At 45.5% G+C, this 20,319-nt stretch overlaps 1 protein-coding gene across 1 annotated transcript in view; it reads left to right on the top strand.

Moving 5' to 3' along the window:
• Nucleotides 1-20,319, top strand: part of LOC137624554 (propionyl-CoA carboxylase beta chain, mitochondrial-like) — a 60,452-nt gene that overhangs the window by 14,633 nt on the left and 25,500 nt on the right. The window contains exons 2-4 of the mRNA XM_068355455.1: nt 8,617-8,730; nt 14,141-14,266; nt 17,524-17,670. Of these exons, the coding sequence (XP_068211556.1) occupies nt 8,617-8,730; nt 14,141-14,266; nt 17,524-17,670 (387 nt within the window). The remainder of the gene's footprint in view (nt 1-8,616; nt 8,731-14,140; nt 14,267-17,523; nt 17,671-20,319) is intronic.

Below are 20,319 nucleotides of genomic sequence, written 5' to 3'. Positions count from 1 at the left end.
ACAGGTGGAGGGAGTGCAGGCGGAGCAGGTGCAGGCTGGGAGAGCACAGGCGGAGCAGGTGCAGGCTGGGCGAGCACAGGTGCAGCGAGAACAGGTGGAGGGAGTGCAGGAGGTGCAACACTCTCAGCCCGACATTCACGCATTAAGTCCGAAAGCTGAACTTGCATGGACTGAAGCAGGGTCCACTTGGGGTCGGCAGAAGCGATAAAAGACTGAGGTAAAGTCACAGTCGGGGTCTGTATAGGCAGAACCTTACTCCTCTTGGGCGGAGTACTGTCGATCGATGACAGAGGCGAGTCGGAGCTGAGCCAATGACTGCAGCCTGGCTGAGCACTCGCTGACTGAACTCTACGTTTCAGCGGTCTCGAGACCTGAGACCAACGTTTCTTTGCATGAAGATCAGCGGACGAGAAGACGGGCTCAATCGTCTGCAGGTGGGAGTGACGGTCTAAGGAAGACACGCCCGCAACCACCGAGGATAATTCTGTGCGCCTAACAAGGCCTGTCGAACCCTTAAGCCCTTCGACATTGCTTCTCCCCTGGGCATGGGAGCTTGCAAGAGGTCCCGGACTGGGAGGACGACTGGCTCGCACAGAAAAATCCTCACGCACCACACTGGCACCACTAGCACTTGGCACTGCACAGACACTAGCACTCGTCACAGCACTGGCACTATTTCCACCCACTGCACTCTTGACCTTCAGTTCTTTAACCTCGGCCATCAGAGACTTATGGTCACTTACCACTGATTCTACTTTATCTCCTAAAGCCTGAATAGCACGCAAAACAGTTGACATATCAGGCGGAGGGCACACAGTAGGTTCGGGGGTAGCCACTACAGGGGTAGGAAAAGGTAGGGGATCATGAGGTGAGGAAAACATAGAAGAGTGAGAAGAACTTCTCCTAGCTCTAGTTCTCTCTAACTTGGATGAATATTTTAAAAGACGTACAAAATCCAATTCCGAAAGTCCGGCGCACTCCTCACACCGATTTTCTAATAGACAGGGCCTGTCCCTACAGTCAGAACAAGCGGTGTGAGGATCTACCGAGACCTTCGGAATACGCCTATTGCAAGACCTACATCGTCTATGGGAGGGAGCTTGCGAAACGTCAGACATCTTGTTTCAAAGAGTAAGTCAAAGGGTGATCCAAAAAACAAGCAAAAAATCATTAACCGTTAATCAGAGTTTATATAAAAGCTAACTAGCTAATATAAAAAGGATTCCAGTATGCGACAGCCGTTAATCTAAGAGAATACTTCACCAAATATCCATGAATAAACTCGAAGACCATGAGCGTATCCCAGAACGTCTAGCCGGAAGCACGACAGAGGAATAATTGAGGAGGTGTAAACAACAAATGATTGAGTACCTGGCCACAGGTGGCGCTGGTAAGTACACCCCCTTCTAGTATTGTGATAGCTGGCGTATCCCTCCATAGAATTCTGTCGGGCAACGGAGTTGACAGCTACATGATTATCGGGTAAGTTTAATATTGAAAATAACAATTATTGAGACATGAACTTGGGAGAGAATCTACAGAAATTGATGTCAAGTAGATGGTAAATGAGAAACCGTTCCAGAAGTTGTAGGTTCACACTCCGCTACGGCTCTCAAAAGACTGAAAAATTAGCCTTGGAAACTGTGTGAAAAGTGTTCAATTTCCCAGTAAAACTGTCACCTGATTGGGTATTCTAGTTTTGTTAAAATGCTAGTCCCAAGTAAAATGCAGACAATCATCATTGGTTAAAAACTATTACTTGTTCCGTAACTGGAATACAAACCACGCTATTTAATAGGGGTATTACTTTCGGCTTTACTACCCACACCGCTAGTTAGGGGGCGTAGGGAGGGTAGCTTGCTACCGTTCCCCTCACACACCTGTGATTGAGCTCACTTTGCTCTCGGCTCGGATGGTGGTCGGACGTGTTCGCTCTCATCTTCGCCGTCATATTGGTAGCCATTAACGCTTTTTGTTCTTTCTTTTTCTAGATTATTGTGTACGTGAAGTTGGCCAATGCGACCATGCGCACCTGCCCTGGTCTTCCCGACCGCCCCTGTGGAACGTTCATGTCGGCGGTCGAGACCGATCCTCACGCCCTTTGTCCTTCTTGTAGGGGACAACGGTGTGATAGTGTCAACAAGTGTAGGGAGTGGTCTGCTTCCCAGTGGGAGAGGTTTTCGCGTGATGTTTCTCCTCTGAAGGTTGCTTCGAAGGAAGAAAAACCCAAGGCTGCTTCTTCCGTCGCCCAAACCTCCTCCGAAGCTCCTACTCGGTCGGTGTTTTTCAAGAGACCGTTGAGTAGTAGCGTAGACTGAATTATTTCTAACCAATCTCGGGTCTCGAGAGATGACGCTGCTTCCCCTAGCGAAGCAGCTCCACCTCTCCCCCCAGGGGAGGCCATGTCACTAACTTCCCTCTTTCAGATTTGATCCTCCTCAGGGCTCATGGGTTCGCCCTCCAAGGAGGTTTTGCTTGATCATATCTGCCTGGGTGCTGCTGTCAAGCAATTGTCGTTAACGTCATAGGTAGATCCCCTGACTCTTGTCGACGTTGTGGTGTCAGAGGTATCCCATGCAGCTTCACTCATCTCCTCTGCCACTCCAAACTCTACGGTAGCTGACGGCTTAGTTCCCGTTCCCGACCATCCTATGAGGAGGAAACTAAGTTCATCATCAGTCTCTCCTGCTAGTGTATCCCTACCTTGGGGGAGTTCACTTTCAGAGACTCCTCATCGGAGGACTGCTGAAGGTCAGATTGCTGATCCAACGGCTCCCAGAGGGCGCATCCATCGGAAGGCGAGCCTCTTCGCCATAGAGGCTTTCCTTCACCTGCGGTGAGGCGGCTCCTCTTTGGTTCAACATCGTCTATGCAGTCCCCTGCAGAGGAGTCTCTAGACCGATCTTCCATCATTGTACCTGCATTGGTCTTGGACCTCTCTGTAGATCGTTCGTGATCTCCTTCGGTGGAAGATCATCCTTTTAAAGGACACGTCAACCTTCCACCCAACAGACTTGCCAACCTTTTTTTCCAAACCAGTCTTTTCTCACTTTTCACCATCCTAGTGTACTTTTTCTCGCAAGGCCGAGCACAACGCAAGATACAGGCTGTTCGTGAACCCTTGGTGTTCATGCGCTAGCGCGTGTAGCTCAGGCTTGTGTGCTCACTGTACACAAAACAGTAGCAAGCGTGTATGCGTCAGCGCGTGCAGTACAGGTTTGTGTGACCACCTCGCAATCACTGCAATCCGTTGACAAACGTTTCTGCTCCACTGGCACGTTTCGTTGTAATACCTTGTGCACGATCGGCGATCCATTAACTGGGGGAGGGGTTAACTAGCACATGCAAAACTCACGCATCTCAGTCAGAACCCCAGTCTTGGTTTGCCCAGTGGGGAGTTTGAGGTATTACTGAGAAAGGACTGCAGGTCCAAGAGGAGGATCCTGAAGAATACCAACTCTGCTTGGATTTGCAAGGTCATAGAATTTGCACTGAATCCTGATACTCCTCCAACTCGATGACCCAGAGCTCATGACATTAGGGTCATTACTACCGCCAGAGAGTTATGGGGTCCTTTGACTGGCCAGACAGTACTACGTTGGATCCTTCTCTTTGGTTACGGTTCTTTCTCTTTGCCTACACATACGCCGAATAGTCTGGCCTATTCTTAACAGATTCTCCTCTGTCCTCACACACCTGACAACACTGAGGTTACTAAACAATTCTTCTTCGCTCAAGGGGTTAACTACTGCACTGTATTTGTTCTGTGGCTACTTTCCTCTTAGTAAGGGTAGAAGAGACTCTTTAGCTATGGTAAGCAGCTCTTCTAGGAGAAGGACACTCCAAAATCAAACCATTGTTCTCTAGTCTTGGGTAGTGCCATAGCCTCTGTACCATGGTCTTCCACTGTCTTGGGTTAGAGTTCTCTTGCTTGAGGGTACAATCAGGCACACTATTCTATTTAATTTCTCTTCCTCTTGTTTTGTTAAAGTTTTCATAGTTTATATAGGAAATATTTATTTTAATGTTACTCTTCTTAAAATATTTTATTTTTCCTTCTTTCCTTTCCTTACTGGGCTATTTTCCCTGTTGGGGCCCCTGGGCTTATAGCATTTTGCTTTTCCAGCTAGGGTTGTAGCTTAGCAAATAATAATAATAATAATAATTAATATGTCAGAAACCACTCTGTGACGCAGGTTCCACAAGCAGGAGTGTAGAAGCATCAGTCGACCTTCACTGCCCACTACCTGCAAGACATGACCCACAGGAACATGGAGATGTTCCCCATTGGTCTTGTGGTGGATACACAACAAGGGGTTTAAATACCTCAGGCTCCTTGATGGACAAGTTGCAGATGGATGAGGCCATAGGTTACCCGCAATTAATCTGGGGTGAATGTGCAAGAATGACTGGCTCTTTATTTCATTCATCTTCCACTCTCTTGGGGAACAGCACCTATGGTCCTCTGCAAACTGGCATCGCTTATCTGCAGGTAAAACCGTTTCCCTTGTGTAATCTAGTATAGTAATAATACTTGGTACGTCCCTCATACCCCCTTGCGAGGTGGGGTTGGGAAATGTCTATGGTTGATTCTAAAGATTCCTATGATTTTCGAGAACTCTTGCCTATGCGAGGCACATTGCTAGTATCATCAATACCCAGTTGTTCCATAACTGGAATACAAACCTACGCTATTTATTGGGGTATTTCCTTTGACAAGGCTGAAAGGATGAACTGGTTAAATTTAGCGAGGATTAACCACACATCCCGCTGGTTAGCGGAAGGGTTGGGGTAGTGGCCTAACTACCCCTCTCACTCACACACCTGTGACTGTACTTCACTTTGCTTCTGGCTGGGATGGGAAATGGTTGTTACCGCACTTGCTCCTCTTGTGTTGGACTGCCATTTTTAATCTTTTTGAGCTTTTTCTTCCAGTTTGTGTGTGCACCCTTGCTTGCCGGTCATGTGTACTTGGCATGGACTCTAGGGCTGCTCCTGTAGTACTTTTATGTCTTCCGAAGCTACCGTTTTTGTCTAACTGTAGGGGGTAACGGTGTGATGTGGATAGTAAGAGTGTTGAGTGTCGAGAGTGGTCTGCCTCCCAGTGGGAAAAGTTTAGGCAACGGCAAAAGAAATAATCTAGAAGGGACTCTTCTCCTTCAAATGTTTCTTTGAAGCAGAAGAAACCCAAAGCTGCTTCTTCCGCCCCGACTTTCCTCTGACGCTTCTACTCCAGCAGTTCCTCCTGGGGTTCCTCTCGAGTAGTAGCGCAGGCCTTTTAACGTCTGGTCAACCTCGGGCCTCTCCCCCCAAGTTAGACCTTTTCTCTTTCTCGTGTTTCTCAGGTGTGACTATTCCTGGGATTGCCCGGTCTGCCTTCCAAAGAGGTGCTGTTGTAGCTGCTTCAGCGAGGTGTGGGATTGCAGTGCTCGTCAAAGTCAGAGGTGAACCCTTTGGCCCTGGTCGAAATGGTTGTCTCCGAAGCTTTGTCTGCTGCCCTGCCAGCTGACTCCGTTTCTGCCTTTTCCTCTGCTCTTTCAGCCTCCGCTGATCACTGCATTTCCCCTCCCGATCCTTGGGCCGTGGAGCAAAGTTCAAGGCATGTCTCCTGGTAGTTAACACCTCTATTGTTCGCGTGAAAGACCACTCATAGAGACTCCTCTTTGGAGGCCTGCTGCTAATCTTCTTGCTGCGCTGCCTGGTCCTGGGGAGGCTCGTCGTTTTGGTCCCTCTTAGCCTGAGTCGCGCTTCTTCGCGTCTCTTTGATGGAAAGTCAACTGTTTGGCTCGTCTGCCTCGTCTTTGCAGCGTTCCCCTTCGGAAGATCTTCCTGACTCGTAAGTTTTTCGACCCTCGCCCATTTCTTTGGATTCCCTGCTCATCAATGAACCTCGGTTCGTGACTTGCTGTCGAGGATTCGTTCGCTATCCTCTCCTGCTGGTGATAGTCCATCCAAGGATCTTCAATCGGCTGCTCGCTGATTGCCTACGTGTCGTTCTTCAATCTCTGGTTCAGTGATTGTTTACTTGCTGACCGCCAACCCATCGTTTTCCAACTTGCTGATCGCCTGTTCGCCATTCTGCAGCCAATCGGTCTCCTGCTCGTCAGGGCCCGGTAGCTGACATTCTTCCATTTTGTCAATCCTCGCCTGCTGACCTGCAACCTTCGCCAAGGTTTCTCACCGGCCCTCTCATCACTCGCCGACGACTAGTCACTCTCCTTTGGCGAAGAGTAAGGCTACGGCTCCCCTATCACCAACACGCTGTTCCCCGTCCCTGTGCTGTTCTCCAGCTCGCCTACCCCCGGCTCGTTGGTCACTGTCTCATCTCTCTCTGACTTGTTATTAGCCAACTCTTTCTCCAAAGAGACCGGATGAATGACAGTGTACCTCTCGTTAGGTGGTTGCACATGAACGTGCTCCCATAGAGCAACAGCGGTGCCATCAATCCCCTGTTCGCCAGCGCTCTGACGAACATCACAAGTCTTGAGGTAAGCAGCCTGCCAGACCATCGTCACCTCGAGCAGCGGCTCTTCCTCCGGGGAAGGACAATTTTCCTCCCCGTCGTTCGCCGTCACCCCATGCCCCTCTCCGCTAACTCAGAACATCGCATTCGCTGGGGAAGGCAGAAAAGGGCAGACTGGAGGGATATAGAATTCCTTAAGTTCCTGCTCCTCAGGAGGAGTCCACGGCGCAGCGACCTTGTCTGCAGTCAAGACTCCATTGCGGCGGTCCTCTTCGTTCTTCTCAGGGAAACTTTCAGATAGTGCCACCATCGGGGGGGGGGGGGGGGGGGGGGTGTTGGAGACCGGTGATAGGCCTGTCAGCTCACAACAAGGTTGTGCGAAAGACAGATTTCAAAATGGACACTCCGAAGTCAGTCTTGCTGTCCTTGAGGGAGAAAGACTACATGATGACCATAGACCTCAAGGACGCATACTTTCAAATCCCAGTCCATCCCTCAAGTCGGAAGTTTCTCCGGGGGAAATGGGGTACCCAGATCCTGCAATTCAAGACCCTCTGCTTCGGGTTGTCGACAGCTCCCCAGGTATTCACGAGAGTCTTCACGACAGTCTCGGTGTGGGCTCACAAGCGGGGCATTCGCCTCATCCGGTACCTGGACGACTGGTTGCTTCTTTCCTCCTCGGAGGACGTTTTGAAGGAGCAGGGTATAAAACTTCTCCGGTTTTTGCAAGGGTCTGGGTATCATGATCAACCCAGAAAAATCGAACCTATCTCCCTCCACCAGAATGACCTATTTGGGGATGACACTGGATTCCCTTCTAGTGAAAGCTTTCCCGTCGGAGGAGAGGATAAGCAATCTTATGAAGATCCTTCTTCCTTTCCTGTCGGGGCAACCCAGGAGGGCGAAGGACCGGCAAAGGCTAATAGGTCATCTGGTGTCGTTGGAGAAACTGGTTCCCCAGGGGAGACTCAGACTCAGAGCCGTCCAATGGAACCTGAAGAGCTTCTGGAACCAACTGGACTCTCCCCAGAAATTAATCCCAGTCCTACCAAACACATTACCCTCCCTGGAATGGTGGCATTGCCGGTCGAACTCGCTCAAGGGGATGCCCTTCGCGACCGACCCTCCCGAGTTGCTCCTATTCACAGACGCCTCCAACCAGGGATGGGGAGCTCATCTCCTCAACAGGACGGCGAGAGGAACCTGGATGGACGGGGAGAAAGGCCTACACATCAATGTCCTAGAGTTGAAGGCAGTCCAGAAAGCTTGGCTGCACTTCATCGATCTACTAAGGGGAAACACTGTGGCGTTGATGTGCGACAACGCCACAGTGGTAGCGTACATAAAGTCACCCATATTAAATAGCGTGGTTTGTATTTCACTTACGGAACAAATGACAAATTCGTAGGTAATTTGTATTTTTCCTAACTATACAAACCTTAGCTATTTAATCAAACTTGCCCGCCAGCCCTATCCCCCGTGAAGTCCTACCTCTAAGCAAAGTGAGCTCAGCATAGGTGTGTGTGAGTGGGGTGAGGTAGTAAGCTACCCTCCCTGCTCCCCGCTAACTAGCGGTGGGGTAGTAAACCCTCGTTAAGATTCTAATGGCTCGTCATTTCAGCTACGCCAAAAGTAATTACCCATATTAAATAGCTAAGGTTTGTATAGTTAGGAAAAATATAAATTACCCACGAATTTGTCATATTTGAAAGTATTTTGTATTTTTCCTAACGATGCAAACCTCTAGCTATTTATACAAATTGTCCTGCTATCACCTGTCCCCGGAGAAGTCCTGCTTGCAATCAAAAGTGAGAAGGCAACACCGGTGTGTGAATGGGGTGGGGGGGGGTTTAGCTATTTAACTCCGCTACCCCCTGCTAACTAGTGGGGCGGTGGTTGTACCTCACTTAAAAGTCTTATGACTAGTCTTCCAGCTTTGCTGAAAATATAATCCATGTAAATAGCTGCAGGTTTGTATCGTTAGAAAAAATACAAATTACTTCAAAATTCGTCATGTTACTTTAAAAAATTTATGATGTTCAGTAGTTATTGACTTTCTTTTGGCAGTCGTATGTTCTTTTGATCCTAATTCAATATATGAAAATGTTTATAGCTTATCATGTACCTATATTTAAGCCCATTTTAATTTTCAGGGAAAATTAACTGCACGAGAAAGGTTGGAACTTCTGTGCGATGAAGGTAGCTTTGTGGAATTTGACATGTTTGCTGAGCACACATGTACTGACTTTGGAATGGAAAATCAAAAAGTAAGGCTACAAGTAATTTTGAATGATTTTTTAGTTTTTGAAGTTCAGTATTGAATAAACAAATAAGAGTTTTTCATGACTAGACTGGCAATATAGTACTAATGCTTCATCTTCTTCACTATTCTCCCTACATTAAGGAGTTTGTTGCCTGATGCGTCATCTCCAATGCCATCTATCAAAGACATCCTCTTCCACCAAACCTCTTCTCTCCATATCATCCTTCACCTTATCTTGCCCTCTCATTCTTCACCTCCCTCTCAATCTTCTCCTCCTAACAGGTTCCTCCCGAGCTTTCCTCACTCCCTCCCCACCATCCATCCTCAAGACGTGCCCACACCATCTCTATTGTACTGTAACACTAATTTGTTCCTTAACCGAAATACATACCACGCTATTTAAATTAGGGTTTACTTTCGGCGTACTGTAGCTGAAATGACGAGCCATTAAGTTTTTAACGAGGGTTAACTACCCCCCGCTAGTTAGCAGGGGGTAGGGAAGGGGTAGCTTGCTACCTTGGAGGAAAAATAACTGGAGATGCCCTGACCCGGATTAAGGGAAGCCAGGTTTTTACCCTTCGAACTGTCAGTTCTTGATCCTTCAAGTTAATCTCTGTCACTGTATTGGAATTTGTAGTCTGTTCTATTCAGACCTTTGTTTAGAGACAACCCTTATTGTGCTTTCATTAGCGATGGCTCCTTCCTGTGCTGCTCTTGGTTGTACGAAAAAAATCAGTTGCCTGCCTTTAGGCAAAAATCAGTAACAACAGTTGTGAGATTATCACAAGCTGTGTTCAATGTCATCCAAAGACGGCTATAAAGGTCAACGACTTAACTGTAGTTCATTATTCCAAGGAGTTTGTAACTGATTCACCAATAAGTTGAGCAACAAGTTTAATATTTTTTTTTCTAATAAAGTATTACAGGAAGGGACCATCGGTAATAAAATAGCACAAGTAAATAGTTATCAGCTATAAATAAAGGTCTGAGTAAAACAGACTAAGTACCAGTACGCTGTCGGAGGATTAACTTGGGATCGAGATTTGACAGTTTGAAGGGGTGAATCTGGCCAAACCCCTGGCCTCACGGGTTCAGGAAAGAATTCTGAGTCAGGGCATCTCCAGTAGTATTAATCCTCCTAGCTTGCTACCCCTCCCCCCCACACACCTGTGAGTTGTCTCACTTCACTTTTTGGCTCGGACGAAGACAGACGTTGCTGTTTTTCGTCCTCGTTAATGACGGCCTTAATTTGTTTTTAGACCTTTTCTAGTTCTGTGTGCTTGGAAGTTGGCCTCAACCGTTGTCATCGTTATGCACAAGTGCCCTGGACTCGCTAGCCGCCCTTGTGGGACCTTCATGTCAGCGGAGGACACCGATCCTCACACCCTTTGCCCGCAGTGCCGAGGCCGACGGTGTGATAGAGAGAATACGTGCAGTGAGTGCAGGGAGTGGTCTGCCTCACAGTGGGAGAAGTTCGGCTGCCGGTGTAAGAAGAAGTCTAAGAGAGACGGTTCTCCTTCAGGGGCAACCTTGAAGAAGGAAGGCTCCAAGGACTCCTATTCCGCCGCCCGAACCTCCTCCGAAGCTCCCACTCGATCTGTCTCTCCTGAGAGGCTGCCGAGTGGTAGCGCAGGCCTTAGTGGTGTTTCCCGACCTCGGGGTGCGGGAAAGGGCTTTGCCTCCCTTAGCGTGGCAGCTCCCTCTTCTCCTCCGGGGGAGGATAATTTGGATTTTGAAGAATTTGATCAAACTGTTGCTAATAATGATTTGTTTCAGCTTTGGGCTTCCTTGGGGCTTAAGGGCACGCCCTCCAAGGAAGCCCTGTTTGACTTGATCCAGTTGGGGGCTGCGGTCAAACAGTCGCCGGTAATACCGGAGGTATTTCCTTCGGATTTTGTCGACACTGTTTTGGCCGAGCCTTCCGTCAGGTCTGGTCAAACCCTTGATACTGCTCCTGTTGCGGATGTTGCTGATGGCTCTCCTCCTCCCTCCGAAGATCCTCCGAGGGGGGAGGTGAGTCCCACGGTCTCTCCTGCGGGCGGTTCTTTCCCCTCAGGGGAGCGCGCTGACAGAGACTCCTCTTCGAAGGACTGATGACCCGGACGCCCTTCCTCGTGGTCGTATTCGACGTAAGGCCCGTAGGACTCTTCGCAGCAGAGGACTTCCTTCTCCCTATAAAGGAGTTAGGAGGCGCCTCTTTGGGTCGTCCTCTCCTGATCCTCCCTCTAAGGTGGAGACACCCCCCCCCCCCCCCCCCCCCCCCCCCCCCCCCCCGCCCGGTCAGGAGCAGCCTGTCACAGCAGCGCCCCTTGACCTCTCCGCGGATCGTTCGTGATCCCCTACACCTGCCAGACCTTCCGACCTGCCTTCTCCGTTCCTGGCCGCAGATGCAGTTGGGGCGCCTTCTAACCCTGTTATCCAACAGGCACAGATCCCTTCGGGGTTAAGGGACTCTACTCACGGTCTGGGTAAGTCCCTTGCGCGTTCGTGTGCAGTAGCGCTCAAGCGCTCCCCAGAGTTAAAGTCTTCGGACTTAACTCGCCAGCGCTCTCCTATTCAGCAGCGCTCCCCTGCACGGCAGCGATCACCTGCTCGCCAGTGCTCTCCTTCTCGCAGGTCTCCTGAGAAGCAGCGCCCTCATGTTCCTGATGTGCACATTGTGCGCCCACGTTCTCCTGAGCGCCATCGTTCTCCTGTGCACAGCCGCGCTATTGATCAACCTGTGCCTGATGTGCGCCTGATCTGGACTTAGGCAAGGGTACTAACCCATCGCCTCGCCCACGCGCCCCTGCGCGCCCTTCTGCTCCAGCGCAACAGCGAGCTAAAGCTCATGTTCGTGAGCGTTCGCCTGCGCGTTCGTCCACCTCTTCAGATGTGCGCAGTAATCTTACTGCGCGCCAACGTTCTCTTGCGCGTTCACGCGATCACTCGCCTGTGCGCAAGCGCTCTCCTGAGCGCCCTCGCCCTCTCCAGTCTGATTGCCCCAGGTCTCCGACTCGCCCGCGCGATAAATCGCCTGCGCGCAGTCGTTCGCCTGTTCGTGGTACGCGCCATCGTTCTCCTGAACGCACGCGACATTGCTCGCTATCGCGCCAGCGCTCCCCGCCTGGCAAACGCTCGCCAAGTCGCTCGCGACTTCTTTTGCGTTCTCCTACGTGCCGCCGTCGATCGCATAGTGCTCAGCGCACACCTTCACCGGTCTCGTGCTCCTTCACGTGCGCGCCAACGCGATCGCTCGCCATTGCGCCATCGTGTCCTTTCGCCTGCGCGCCCACGCGCCGTCTCGCCTGCGCGCCTACGCGCCCTCTCGCCCACGAGCGTACGCTCCCACGCGCATTCTTCCACACGCGGCAATGCGCCCGCGCTTCGGAAATTGCCCTCGCGCGATTCCTTGAATGCCTTCTCGCGTGAGAACCGCCGCGATTCCCATTCCCGCAGGGAACATCAGCGCGGCCAACCGACAGGAACATGGACTTCCAGATCAGCCTCTGGATCGCCTCCGCGCAAGCGTAGGTATACCCACCAGGACCAGGACCAGGAAGGATCTACGGAGAGGTCCATGCAACACTCTTTTTCCTCTTCTTTTCAGGCAGGCCCCGTGGTGTCCACTCCGAAGGATCAGGAGATCCCCTCCCTTCCAGCGGGAATAACTGACACTGCGTCAGTTACCCGTCAGCCTTGGTTCCGTCACATTATGAACGCAGTGGTTCAGGCTGTGAAGCCCGCCCTCGTTGATATGGGACTTAAACCAACGGCAGGCTCTCCCCCGCTGAAGAGAAGGAGAGGAGTGGACTTCGTGGTGACTTCTCCTTGGGAGAAGTTGGCTCCCAAGAGGTCGGTTAGGAGGACTCCTACGCCTTCTCCTACGCGTGCTGTTTCTCCTTCTCCTGTGGATGAGTTATCTCCTTCCTCAGGAGAGTCCAGCGAGGCAGGGTTATCTCCCACGGCACCAATCGGAGGAACCCCTCCTCTTCGGAGGGAAGCTGCTCGCGAGGATGCCCCCTTCCGGACCTCTTTGCTGGAGTCCTGTATTCCTCCTAGGAGGGAGCCCAAGGACTCCAAGACGATTCCTAAATCGTCATCCAGGATACATCCAGAGCCAACTAAACCCCGGCAGGACGTCCACGTATCTCCCCAAGATGAGCCTTTGGGGGACCGGAGACTTAGCTGCCAGTCCTCAAGGAGGAGACCAGTTCGAGTCGGAACACGCTTTCTGGCAGGTCCTAGGCTTGATGAGGCAGCTCAACAAGTTTAAGGACCCGGAGACTGCCCCTCGTGAGGGCAAGGACACGGTAGTATTGAAGGTGAATGGTCAGTGATGAAACAACACAGATGTGTGTGAGTGAGGTTGCTGGCTACCACTCCTACCCCTCCACTGCTAACTAGTTGTAGGATAGTTACACCTCGCTAAAAGTCTTATGGTTAAGACTCCATCTTTGCTGAAAGTATATTCCTTATAAATAGCAACAGATTTGTAACGTTAAGAAAAATACAAATAACTGTACTTTCAAATTTGTCATTTCTCATAAGTAATTAAGTTTAACTGTGTTTAAAGTACTTCTTATCTTAAGTAGTTGGCCACTTCCCTCTAGGTGAGAGTAGAAGAGACCCTTTAGCTATGTTAAGCAGCTCTTCTAGGAGAAAGACACTAAAATCAAACCATTGTTCTCTAGTCTTAGGTAGTGTCATAGCCTCTGTATCATGGTCTTCCTCTGCCTTGGTTAGAGTTCTCTTGCTTGAGGGAACACTCGGGCACATTATTCTATCTTTTTTCTCTTCCTCCTGTTTTGTTAAAGTTTTTATTGTTTATATAGGAGATATTTATTTTAATGTTACTATTCTTAAAATATTTTATTTTTCTTTGTTTCCTTTTCTCACTGGGCTATTTTCCCTGTTGGAGCCCCTGGGCTTAAAGCATTCTGCTTTTCCAACTAGGGTTGTAGCTTAGCAAGTAATAATGATGATATTAATAATTGGGAATTTTATCCTTTGTATAGGAGATTAATGTTTTATTTTGTATTTTTTATATACGCTATATGAAAATCTGTTTCCTATTAGAAAAATGTTCCTTTCCTTTTTATGTTTTGTTGTTAAGAATTTTATTGTATAACTTTCTTCATTTTAATTTACAAAGGTATTTGTATATAAGTGGTTAAATATTGGGAGTATTGAAATGTAGCTGAGGAAAAGGATTTTATATTTTTTAAGCAAAATTTTTGAATGAACCCTGTTATTTGAGATAATTTTAGAAATAAATTTGACACAAATCTACTATACCATACTGTATTTTTTAATGAATTTATCAGTAATTTAGGTCAGTTTTAAATGGCCTGAAAGAACATGTAATACTTGTATATGCAATTATGCAATGATTAATAAATATATACATGATTGTAGAGTATGTAAATCTTTAGTTTTCAGGCGATTCAGTTGTGACAGGACACGGGCTCATCCATGGACGTTTGGCATACATATTCAGTCAAGATTTCACTGTCTTTGGAGGGTCACTGTCATCCATTCATGCCAAGAAAATATGCAAAGTTAGTAGAGCTCTTATTTATGTTTCCAGTTGAGGTTTTAGCTAATCCTTTTAGGAATGTTTGCTATGAACAAACTCTGATATTAATGAAGTATCAGCAGTAGGGGAGTCAGCATTATGAAGCTTCATCTGTGGTGGAAATGTGGGAGGTTGGGCTGTGGCACCCTAGCAGTACCAGCTGAATTCGGTTGAGTCCCTGATTAGGCTGAAGGAACATAGAGAGTAGAAGTCCCCTTTTTGTTTTGTTTCATTGTTGGTGTTGGCTACCCCCCAAAATTGCCTTGGTATAAAGTGCTTTGGTATATAGATAGATAGATAGATAAAAATTAAAGAAAATGCCATACGTCATCCCCTACTCTATGTGAAAGCTACATTACAGGACTCCTTGTGAAAAGCGGGAAACCTATTTTTCACTATTTACGGGCATTTTAAGTCTTTATAAACCCTCCCCATACTGCTACAAACCTATCCAGCACACTTATAACACTTTCCCATATTCCTATGAACACAGTTTTACAATGTATGCTATACGTTCAAGTGCAATGCTGAATATGGTACACCTGAGATTAGGCTAGCCTAACATAGCTCACAGGTACAGCACTAGAGTCCATTGAGCTATACACGTTCAATACTATACTGTATAGCCTACATACAGCACTATATAGAATATTCTAAGACTACAGGACATAGAGAATTTCTCTGAAACTATTTTTATTTAGAAAAGACGTTTTACTACCCATGTACCTAATCATATTCCTAAATATTTTAAAGTCATTCTGTATGGGTACTTGTTAAAATATACACTACAATGTAAATTGAATGATGATGATGATAATGAATTAGCTCTGCAGTAGGGAATGAAGACAGTGATATTGCACAGTCAATTGTAGGCACTATTGTAGGGATTTGTCAAATGTAATGAATAAAAACTAACGAATTGGATCGCTAAACCAAAGTGGCCCGGGACATGGAGAGATGCTGCCTGGCCTAACATCATCCTCTTGGGAGACGCCGCGCTTCGCAGGCCAATCAGTGGCTAGGATACAGATTACCATGCCCTGATTGGCTGACTCATATGTCAGTCATTAGCGTGTCGTGTACGATCTTGTGTAAGGAGCACACACGATATACAGTCTCGGTGCATCATGCTCTTGTTCCACCGTACTTTCTTTGTTTGTGATTTATTTTTCAATGTTTTAATCTAGTTTTTATCATTTCTTATTGTTTTCTAAATTTGATAGGTAGAAAATTATTATTTTATTAAAATGATGAAAAACAATTAATTAAATAAATTTCTGTGAAATTTGGCATAATTTAAAGGTCTTAGTGAAATTCTGGACCATAGTTCGGCAGAAAAACTTGGCATAAAGTAAATTTGCAAAAAAGTGAGGATGACTGCTTTTAAATGTTAATTGTATGATGGTAGAATTAGTTTTTATTTTTGTGTAATTCTTGTTATCTGCATGTTTGTTATTTGCCAATTTCTTATGATGCATAAATGCTGAATTTGACACAAAATTTCTTAACTGCAAAAAATTGCCAAAGAACAAAAGTGAAAATGCAAAATTTAATTACAAATTGCCAAATACAGCATAATGTTATAAAGTGCTAGTCAAAACCTGAAATTTAGTATTGAAAATTGCCAAATAATACAGTATAAGTTAGATTATATCAACGATATAGTAGGGTAAGGAAATTTTGCACATAGGTCATTTTGGATAAATAAGGCAAAAATTGAACAGATGCAATATCTCCAAAACTATTTAATAATATTCAAAAACTATAATGCTGTTAGAATTTTCCCAACTTACTATATAAATTTAAGTATGTTTGATTTTGAAAAAAGTATAAAATACCACTAAAAAATTGTTGAATATAGGTGTCAAATAATTGCATCACCTTCATTTTAAGGCTTCTCAGAAGTAATACTAGAAATTATTGTTTCTAAAAAAATTAGTAAATGATACTAAACTCAGGTTTAAAATGGAAAAAAATAAAATAATGAAAAAATCTGGAATATCTAGTGTCCAATTTTGCCTCACCATGAAAAATGGTAAGGCAATTTTAGACACTTAATTAAAAAACAACCTTTGAATTCTGGCCACAATGATTTTGAGAAAGGGAAGAAAACACAGCCATTGGCAAACACACTACCACCACAAATGGGCCCCGTTGTCTGCTTGCAACATAACTTTTTTGACTTGCTTATTCCGACCCCTGGTGAGAGTGATTGCCCATTGGATGTCCTTTCAATGTATTTTTTAGTTACAACAGGGAACATATTAGAGGATTTGCAGCATCAGTGGACTCTGGTTTGGCTTTCTTCATTCTGGCATCAGACTCTCACATTGATTGTAGAATTGATTGTGATTGGGAATCATGACACACCCATCAAATCTGTCACATCATCAGATTCTCTTGGCTGTTTAACAAATTTCATAGCTGTAATATGCCCGTATTTCTCGCTCCTACTTTGTGCATGTTAGCTGATTTGTTTCAAAACATTCTTTTATGTAACTAAACCTAAAAGCGAGTACACCTTACTACACTTGAGAGTTATTAGTAATTTTTTCCAAAACCCTTAGTCTTTCTGAGTCTTGATCCCTGACAAATTAAAACTTCCTAGGGCTCTCCTTGATCCTTTAGCATCATGTTACTTGAATTTCCACCAATAGCAATTTAGCGATGTGTATGGTTGATTGGATTGTAGAAAGTAAAACAATTGTAAATTAAAACTTGTTTCATACACAATCCCACTTTCCTTCCCAACAGTTTTCAAAGAATATGTTCTGCCAGCACAAAATATAAAGTAGTTGGTTGATGTGATATTCTTGAGGCTCATGGGGATGCCAAAATCACAAGAGTGCTCTCTTCTTTGTTGAACAAAAGAATGTAGGTGGGAGGCTCATCGTGTACCGTAGTGAAGGCTTTTTATATGATGGGTTTGAATGAGGAACTAGTTTCATCTTACAGAATTGAATTCTTGAAAGAGATTTTACATCTTGGTGGGTGACATATCCTGCAATTTTGATTTCTGTAAATGAATGAAAATTATTGGAATCATTACCTTAATTCATTTCTATTCCTTATATATTATTAATTGAAGAAATAGCAATGAATTTTGGGTAAGTATTGAAATTATTTTATTTTGAAAATTAAATTATCCAAGGAGTATCAATTCATAGAAACTTTACTTATAATTGGCCTTGTGATTTCTCAGCAAAACTGTATTTTTGTTTTTTTTGTTATTACATTTAGATTATGGACCAAGCAATGATGGTGGGTGCTCCTGTTATTGGACTAAATGATTCTGGTGGTGCAAGGATTCAGGAAGGTGTCGAATCACTGGCTGGATACGCAGACATTTTCCAGCGAAATGTGCTGGCTTCAGGCGTAGTTCCCCAGGTAAGTAATGGTGTAGTTTGCTGTAACATTTGAATTATATTTAGCTTAAGGAGCGCGTCACATGACCTCTACTTGGAATTTTGGAAATTAAAACTATTACATTTTTAAGTTTAACCCTTTAACCCCCAGGCTCTTTGGAAATTTCCAACCCTTAACCCCCAATGGGTTATTTTTTCCCCAGCACATTTTGCAGTATATACTTTTTAAATTGCTCTAACAGCCTTAATTTTTGTCATAGTGAGGTCAGGTTGGTCTCATTCTCTTGGAAAATGCCTGAATTTTCTAAAAAAAATTATCAATAATATGAAAAAAAAAATTTTATAGCATTTTTTTGCAAGGACGTACCGGTACGTCCATGGGGGTAAAGGGATGAGTTTTGTGAAACGTACCAGTACGTCCATGGGGGTAAAGGGATGAGTTTTGTGAAACGTACCAGTACGTCCTTTGGGGGGTAAAAGGGTTAAGAATGTTTACATATGTTTCAAATAGTAGAAAACAATTTGTCTTATTGCTAAAAGGTTCTTTTTGGATATTTACACAAGCACATCCGGTCCTTTATGCAACACTTTTCTGACTTGGTTACCTATTTATTTACTTTTTCTTCAAGAATTCCAGGTAAAGATATTTTTTGTACAGTATCTCATATATAGTAACAATACCATTTTCTATGGTGTCCTTAAGAATAGATTATCAGTTTTCTTATTTTATCTAAGGTACTGTATGTAAGTAATATTTATCATGTTTCTTTGTCTTCTCATTTATATATTTACAATTTTTTTTATGGTCATTTTGAAAGATGCATAAAGTGTCAGGGATGATAGATAAATTTGTCAAAAGCATGAAATTTTCCCAGAAAAATTAGCTGACAAGAATACATTATGCTAGCCACGTCTTACTCATGTCTATACATTTGGCACATGGTGCATATATTTGATCCTACACGTAATGCAAACTATCAACTTATAATAAGAGTATGACATCGGTGAAGCTGAAACTGCCCTTAGACTTTTACCAAGGTAAGCATTGTTATTTACCGCTTGGCAGATAAGCCTTTCCCACCTGACAGGCAGAGCAACCTTCACTTTGACTTTGGCTGTAGCTAAGTACAGATGTACACTGTTGTGTTCCTTGACTTGGCTATTAGACTAATTATTTTCCTTCACTTTTCAAATTGTTTACGAGGTGTTTGTGATGCCCTTCCTTAAGCCAGACATGCGGCTCTGTCCCAAGTAAGAAGGCCGCATGTTTGACTGCTTTTTGTATTAGCTTTGTGGTTTTTGCAGTGGTCATGACTTCACAGTCATTGCCATGTGAGGTGTGTAGGGCAGAATTTGTAAAGTAGTAGTAGTCTTAGAGGGATTCTTTAACGTCAGAGGGTACTCCTAAACTGATGACGAGGCTCTTTAGCTCTTTTTTCTTTGGAATGGAAGCGAGGTGTTTCCCTTACAGTCTCTCCCAAGGCTCCACCCTTTGGGGAATCCATCAGAGGAAAGGAGACTCCTCTCAATAATCCAGATGTGGTTGTATATACATCCCTTCCTCTCTTCAAATCATCTCTCCCCGCTGTAATTACTTTTAATGACCCTGGTGAGAATTTGGATCTCTTATGTTGAAGCCTTCACCTGGTATTGCTGGTGCCCCGCTGGTTGAGAAACTTCTGGAGGTTCTTCCATCTGCTAGAGCCCAGAAGCCCACTGCTGCGGCTCCCCTGCTTTTTCCACCCGCTGAGGAGGTGCATAATGATTCCATTCCTGTTGCTGCTTTCCTTTTGAAGATGCTGTCTCCAGTTGTGAAACCCTCCACTTCTGGGAAGAAGAAGGATGTGAAATGTCCCCCGATGCCTTCGTCCTGCCACTCCGAAGATGAGGAGGTTACCAGAGCACAAGATGACCGTTTGGTCAGAGTCTCATGAGACACCAAACGATTCCCCTGCATGGTTTTGTTTAGGGAGTAATGTTACACCGAGCTCCAACCTTCGAGATTAAGTTCAGCGTTAGGTTCCCATGCTCATGCAAAGGTTCCAAAGGATTGGGATTGTAAGAGACTAAGGAGAAGCATTTATACTCAGGACTTTGGTCCCTTACCTGCCATGGGATGTACCCGAGAGGCTTTGATAGCCACCCGTCTAACAATCAAAGTTGCTAAATGGAAGGAAGTGTCTTTTGGTGCTTCTGACTTTTCCGATCCCCCAGGATCATCTGTTTAGTGGGAGGAGGCAAAGGAGAAGCGTCCTCTTGCTCATTTTCTTTGTGAGAAGTGATTATCACACACATGATCTCCATGTGCACAATCTCCACGTGTGCTATCTCCATAAGTATTATCATCACATACACGATCATCACGAGAGTGATCTTCATGTGCACGATTGCCATGCAGCTCGGTCAGGTTATCCATGAGCTTGATCGTCTCAGTCTTGTTCTCCATGAACAAGGAGACTCAGAGCTTCTCCAACTTATTCCAAAGACAGAAAATCTCACGTTTTCACCTTTCGTTCACCATGAGAGAAGAAGGCACGAGCACCTTGGTCACGATCTTTACGAGATAGTAAAGCTCTTGCTTCCAAACATCATAAGGAGCAATGATCAAGATCTCGCTGACCATGCCATGAGTTGCGGAAATGACGCTCCTCCTAGATGCAGCACCACAAAC

This window comes from Palaemon carinicauda, chromosome 31 (genome assembly GCF_036898095.1).
Source record: "Palaemon carinicauda isolate YSFRI2023 chromosome 31, ASM3689809v2, whole genome shotgun sequence".
Lineage (NCBI taxonomy): Eukaryota > Metazoa > Arthropoda > Malacostraca > Decapoda > Palaemonidae > Palaemon > Palaemon carinicauda.
This window is presented reverse-complemented; position numbering and strand designations above follow the sequence as displayed.